The following is a 7457-nucleotide window of genomic DNA, read 5'->3' as shown; positions in this document are numbered from 1 at the left end:
ATGATTTAGCATTTCTAAATTGGTTAAAGGGGGGAAACACCGTTGATGGTTTCCCTCCCTCTAACCTCTTTTGGTGATATAGTTTTCTTTTCTAAACAAAAATTCTATCTCTTTTTAAAAAATGGTTTTTGAAATTAAGATCCTTTTTACCTTGCTACAATAGTCAATCTTATATATATGATCCAAAGTTCTTATATATCTTTCAAGTTAATTGAAATCTTGTCGTTGCACTTATCAAATGATTTTGATTTTCATTTTGTGGTTTGTTCTTCCCTTTGTTAGAGAGAGAGCTCCACTTCTCTAATATCTACAAGATATAATCACAACTAGGAACATTTTTAAGGGTTTGTTAAAGAGTTTTTAGCTTGAAAAAAAAGGCCAATGACGCCAAATTGAAAAGAAAAGTATATACATGAAAGTGTATAAAAAAATCAAAGATGCTTAAAGAGCCAATCAAAGTGACAAGAGGCAAAAAATGAGCCCACTAAATGCAAGCTATCCTCTCTTTTCAAAACTTTTAAAACTTAGAAAGACTCATGGGTTATTTGATGTTTTCAAAGACTTGATTTCAAATTCTATGATAGAGACATATTACTTTAGTATACTATTTTATAAGATATTTTATTTGTAACTAAGTTTTGAATGGATCTTCTTTTTATCCAATTTATTCTGAGTTAGACATCATGTTTTCAAAAGACAATTTTTATCCTGAAAGAAGTCCGAGTTAGGGTAAACAGGATCGGATTTTCTACCATTTTCAGATTGTGATATTGTTAACTCATTGATCTTTCAAATCTTTAAAATTTAATTATTTAAGAAATTCGTCATATGCTTGCTTTGCTAAAAATAAAAAAAACAAAATATAGAAAAATAAAAAACCAAAAACTTCATTTTTTTCTTTTCTTATCTGTTTTTGTTGTATTTAATTTTGTTTGGGGTTTTCTTTGATCATCTCCATCTGTCCTATGGTTTTCAATTCTTGTCACATCATCCTAAACAAAATATCTATCGTCCTGGACGATATGATAATTTCTGTTCAAAATTCTATTTGCTGAACTTTTCTGAGCCTTCTGTAACTCATCGTCTCGGATGATACATTATCGTCCTGGACGGTCCGATCGAACTCTGTTACAATCCTCTTGATTGTCCTGGCCGATATAATTTTCATCCTTGCCGATGCATTTATGGTCATCGTCCTGACCGATACACTAGATCGTCCCGGACGATCCACGTGTCAGTACGTTTAAATCCTTAAAATCAGCCTCGGATGATTCATTATTGGACAATTGTCCTGGCCGATCCACTGTTCGTCCTGGATGATACACGTGGCACAGATTTAAAATGTTTTAACTTTGGCCAGTATGATCAATTATTATGCATTGTCCTGGAGGATACACCTAATCTGCCCGGACGATCTGCTTTTTCAACAATCGTCTGGCTTGACTCCTTAGGACGATCGCTTGTGTCTAATCGTCCTGGAAAATATCTGATCGGCCCAGCCGATCGGACCTCCTTTTTGACCAATCGGCCTGTACGTAATAATTGAACCAAATCGTCCTGGACGATTTTGCGATCATCCTGGACGATGTGGCTGTTTCTTTAAATTTAGGCCATTCCAGCCATGGTTTTCACCTCAAAGCTTCTTCTTATCTCATTTTTACTTTCTGATTTCTTATTATGACTGGTGGAAAGTGAGTCCGACAGGCTTCTGGAAGTTTCTCGAGGGCCACTCTGGACCCTCAATTCAAGTAAGTAGAGGATCAAGCAGCTTACCGTCGGTACAAGAAATGCAGCATCACTCTCTCCAGGATAATCAATCCTGCCTACCTTTCATATCCGGTACTAGATCTCTTTGCTCACACTTCTCTCTGCTTCATTCTTACTCTAGAAGTCCCTTTTGCCTCTGAACTTCTTTTTGAATTTTTTGCAAATCTCCGAATAAATGCTGCCTACACTACCCTAACCTCCTATGTGAATCGACACCCAGTCGAGATCACATATCAAGACTGTGCTGAACTTCTGCAACTATCCACCATCGGGGATAGGCTGCATTTAACTATCTTTGATCTTGACTTTAACTGGTCCACTGCAAATCATTTTCTACTCCAAACCAACTCTCCCTTTCATGTTGGAGAGACTAGCTCTTTAGTCAAAGATGCTAGGACAATCCAACATGTCCTTCGCACTTCCATAATTCCAAAACCTGGGGACCGAATCCACATCACCCCATTACTTTCTCTTACCACCTTTTACATCATGGCTCATAGAGATTTTAATGCTACTGATATAATCTTTTGATACATTGATCATTTAACTACAATCCGTGATTTGGGTCATAAGAGGAAACCCAATCTGGCTTTGGGACACATCATCTCATATGTTCTTGAAACCAAATACAATCTTCAATATAATGCTCACCCCAACCATTCGCCTCCCTGCCACTCAAATAATTCATTAAATGTCCTTCACAGTACTCATCTCCACCCAGGAGATGGGAAACCTCAGGGGGCCGAGGAGGAGGAGGCTCTCGCTCCCGTTCCTGGTCCTGTTCCTCTTCACCATCACTCATAGTTTGACCAGTTAGTGGAGATATTTGATCATTGGGAGACCCATTTTGACGCTTACGTTGCTGCATAGGAGCAACAACATTCTGAGAACATGACACGCTACGAGCAGCATCGCACAGAGGACTTAGCCCGTTTTGACAGCTATATTACTCACCAGCAGCAGCAGCACGATCAAGATATAGCATGGTTCAATGCTCAATTTACTACGCTAGCTAGCTACTTTCAACAAGCTCCACCACCTCCACCTCCATCTGATGATTAGGATCTCTCGTTTCTGTAGTTTTAGTTTCTATTTTCTGTGGATTGTTTTCTTTTTATGTATTATGTTTTTAGTTGCTTTAGTTTGTGTTTTTAGTTTTCTCCTCCTTTTTGAGATGTTAAAAGGGGGAGTAGATGTTTGTACTTGCTCTTGTAGTATGTTTGTATTTGTTATGTTCGAAAATTTGAAAGCTTGTTTAGTTTTGCATTACTATTTTAGAATTGATTATCGATATGTTTGCCATCATCAAAAAGGGGGAGACTGTTACAAACATATTTTTTGGATTATGATTTTGATGATAGCAAATAAATCTTGTTTCACAATGACTGCCTTTTTTATACTGACTTTTTAGCACTCAAAGATCTGACGGAAATAAGAATCAGCTCAAGACTAGGTAGATTATGATTGAGTCAGTCTATAATTTTCCTTTTTATTTTTTGAGTCAATTATAATTGCTTGAAGTGACTGATGTTAAGTAACCCTACACACACACACACTTGAGAAATTTAGAACTTATGTTTTTACTCACATCATCCCGGATGATATTTTATATCGTCCTTGACGATCGAGTTCAAAATACAAGATCTAATCAGGATTTCTTAGTTAAGGCAGTCATAATTAACTGATCGGCCTGGACGATACCTGTATCGCCCAGGATGATATGCTCAATACAGAAAGAAATTGCCGCCATAATCAATTTAGGTATTCTGTATTTTTGGAAATCGGCCAGGACGATCATGTGATCGGCCTGGATGATATTACACAATTATGCCTAAATTGATCCAGGAATCAAAAAAGTAATTAAGGATATTTGATACGATCACATCGCTCTGGACGATTGTAGGTACGGCTAGGACGATCTATTCAAAAACCTTAGTTGCTTCTGGACGATAAATATCGACCAGCTCAAATTCAGGACGATGCTCTTGATAATTTTCCTCTAATTTGAACTTATCAGCCAGGACGATCATGTGATCGGCCGGGATGATCAAGCAAACATTCAATCGTCCAGTTTGCATTCAGGGTAATGCTCTGTCCGATCTTATGAGATTTGTACTGATCGGTCAGGACGATTTCCATATCATCCTGGACGATAAAGTCGATAACTTGCAATTGATGAGCCCCTTTGAAGCTCTTCTATTTAAGAGTTCTTGTTTAATATTTTTGAACATCCTTGGCTGCTGTCTTGACCTGAGAAAACCTAAAGGAGAGAGAGAGAGAGGATTTTGTGAGGGAGAGCTTGTGAGGGGATTCACAAGGGTTGCTCCAAGCATTGTTCCACTTCTTCTTCCCTAGAGTCTCTTGTCCTTGGAAGGGTTGGAAGAGGTAAGTTTCAGCAAGTGATCGTGGTTCTCTGCCTGCTTTAGGAGGAAGCAAAAGGAGTTGGGTTTTCTGCCTTGCCGGGTGTGGCAAAAAGGAGGTGTTTTTGTGAGGGCTTCTTCGCCTTGCTATGGGGGATAAAGGAGGTTATGTTGGTAGTGCAATACTCGGAGGGCACCTCCGGGGAGTGGACGTAGGTTGAGTTGACCGAACCACTATAAACCCTTGTGTTCTTGTTTTTACTGCTTCCGCATTTATTTTCTTCCGCGCTTATTTTTGTGGTGATTTGGTTTGTGATAATCATTTTTTTTTGCTTAAAGAAAATTTTAAAATAGCAATTCACCCCCCTCTTGGTTAGCCTTGGGCCAGTTCTATAGGGCTTAACATTCCTAACGAACTTTCATAAATTTGGACTAAAATTTGGAATAAAATTTGGAGATAAAAAACTCTTTGCCTAGAGATTTTAGATTTTTTAAAAACCAACAAAAGGAATTGATTATAGGTGAAACCAAGATTTTCAGAACCGGACCGGACAATGAACCGGTGGAAGGAGAGGTTCACGGTTCGACCGGTTCGACCGGTCGAACCGGGGTCGAACCGGATGACGTAATAAATCATAATATTATTTAAAAAATAAAATAAAAATCAATTTTTCCTGTAATTCATTCATTCAACATTTTATTTTCATAGTTCCTAATTAAAATAACATAAACATGACATCAATTAAGTTTATGAAACATAAACAAATAGCATATACTATAAGTGTCTCTTCAAATAAGTCAATAAAACATAAACAAATGCATAACTTTTGTCATCACACAAAATGTTCATAATTTCATATGAAGTCAAGCTTCAAAATTCAAACATAAATATCAAAATAAATCTAGAAGTCGTCTCCTAGATTTGAAGCATCAAAAGTTATATCCATAAATCCTTGTTCATCAAAACATTCCCCTCCAAAATATCATATCTTTCATTGCAGAATTATTTTCATGTCAGTTTCGAACATCCATCTAGGACTCACATCTGCATTTTAGAATATAAAACTATTATATATATATTAAACATCTTTTTTCAAATGATATAACTTAAACTAATATATGGAACTTACTTTGGGTTTTTAGTAGAATAGTATTAAATTCTCAGTAACAGGAATAACATCTTCTGCATATATTTCATTCTCTAAATTCTCCAGAATAAGCTCTGAACAACGGTTTTCATCAGAACACCCAAAAATCCACCATCTCTATGATGTATATATCCAAGGATTGTAGTTTCTTTTTTTTGTTTGAAATCTAAATATAATTAAATGATCATTAAGCCATACATCATACAAAATGATCAAATGACATATAAATATAAATTAAAAGTTATATATTCATACCTATGCCTTAAATTGAGTGTTGAATACCGAACAAATCTAGATCATTAGTCTTTGATTGCTCTATATGATTTCTTCTCTGGTATGATTTGTTCAAATACCTCCAATTTCATTCACATCAAGGAGAAAAGTTTTGGCTAGAATCTTCTTAACACCAATTTTTGCAGATTGTGGTGCACTTGAGCCAAACATTTTCCACCATTCATCTAAAAAAAGATTAACATTAAGTTAATTAATAATTTGATTATCATGAAAGAGTAAATGCATTCTAAACAATTTTATTTCACTTACCATGTGCATTCTTTTGGCCATCGTTAAAGCAATTGGTTTGCCAAAGCTTTCCAATTAATCTCACGCGAAAAAAGCCTAAACTTCATTCATTGTGCTAAAGAGTTAGATTTGTAGGGCAATATCTTCTATTCCCAAATCATTTCAACTAAACCTTGCATCACTTCAGATTTCATGCAAAAATTCTCTTTATCATATTGAAAATGTGGATTTAGAAAGTAAGCTGCACAATGTATGCCTTGTCTTAGTTGACGATCCCATCTCCTCTTTATAATGCTTGTGTAAGGTTTGTACAACCTTTTGAAATTTTTAAACATTAACTTGATTGCTTTCCTTGCTCTGTACATTCCATCATAAAGAAATCCCATAGATGGTTTTTCATCAGAATCCACAATTCTCAATAATCGAATTAAAGGCCCAGTCAATTTGGAACTTACCAAACAGTCATTCCAAAATTTTGTATCCAAAATGATCGATGAGACTTCTTGCCCTTTTACTGTTTTGGAGAGCTTTGAATCAAAGAAAGCTTTGCTTGTTATGAAAGCCTGCAAATCAAGCTTGTGTTCATATAAGCTTTTCAAAGTTATGAAAGTTGTAGCAAATCTAGTAGCTCCGGGCCTTATAATTTCTTTCCAACTTTCTCTTTTTCTTAGCCAAGCTAGAATAAAGACATGATTGTAGACAAAAACTGTAACTTTTGAAGCTCTTTTCGCAAGATCTTTAATATGATTCATGTTCCCAAAATCTCTAAGAATAAGATTTAAACAATGAGCAGAACATGGAGACCAACAAATGTTACCAAACCTTTCATGCAGTAATTCCCCTGCCTTTTTATAATTTGCAGCATTATCTGTTACAAGTTGTACAATATTTTCTGGCCCAACCCATTCAACAACTTCGCAAAATAATGAACATAATGTTTTGACATCCTTAGTGATATCAGAAGCATCCACAGATTTCAAGAATGAAATGCCCCTTGGACAATAAACAAGAAAATTAATCAAAGTTCTATTCCTGTTATCTGTCCATCCATCTGCCATGAGTGTGCAACCAATTTCTTTCCAAGATCTTCTATATGAATCTATCAATAGCTTGCATTCCTCTTTACAATCTTGCAGAATATTAACCCTCAACTTATGATAGGATGGCAACTTATAACCAGGGCCAATTGCAGCTATCCCATCAACAACTTTCTGTGCAAAAGCAGAATTTATGGCATTAAATGGAATGCAACTGTCGTAAAACCATCTCCCAACTGCCAAATCAGCACGGTGTATGGCTTCTTTGGATGCCATTACACTTTTCAATAATGGTTGAGATCCAGGTTTAGTTCTTGGTGCAAAAAGTTATCTATGTCATCTTTCTTTCTCTTCCCTTTATGAAGTCCTTCATGATGTGCATCAGAGGCTTGTGACTTGGGAAGTGATGAAGAGCCCATTTCCTCATCTATATGTTCATCAACAAAAACTGTTGTGTTTTGCTCTAACTCCTCCTGGGTTTGTTGTTTTTTCTTGCCTATTTCTCTTAGATTCTCTTGCATCTGATGACGAATGTCATGTGGAACTTTTTTGCACGAAGCTATGTTACCTCTTATCCCTGCTAGATGCTGTTTTATCCTATTAATTCCTCCACCTTTGTATAT

At 36.1% G+C, this 7457-nt stretch overlaps 1 protein-coding gene across 1 annotated transcript; it reads right to left on the bottom strand.

Moving 5' to 3' along the window:
• Positions 1 to 5943: 5943 nt before the first annotated feature.
• On the bottom strand, positions 5944 to 7110 carry LOC114580380. The gene has a single exon (XM_028697715.1). The coding sequence runs from the start codon at positions 7108 to 7110 to the stop codon at positions 5944 to 5946; it is 1167 nt and encodes a 388-aa protein (XP_028553548.1).
• Between the last annotated feature and the right edge of the window lie 347 nt (positions 7111 to 7457).

Source organism: Dendrobium catenatum, unplaced genomic scaffold (assembly GCF_001605985.2).
Source record: "Dendrobium catenatum unplaced genomic scaffold, ASM160598v2 fragScaff_scaffold_989, whole genome shotgun sequence".
Classification (NCBI taxonomy): domain Eukaryota; kingdom Viridiplantae; phylum Streptophyta; class Magnoliopsida; order Asparagales; family Orchidaceae; genus Dendrobium; species Dendrobium catenatum.
Note: the sequence above shows the minus strand (reverse complement) of the source record. Positions and strands in the feature narration are given on the sequence as shown.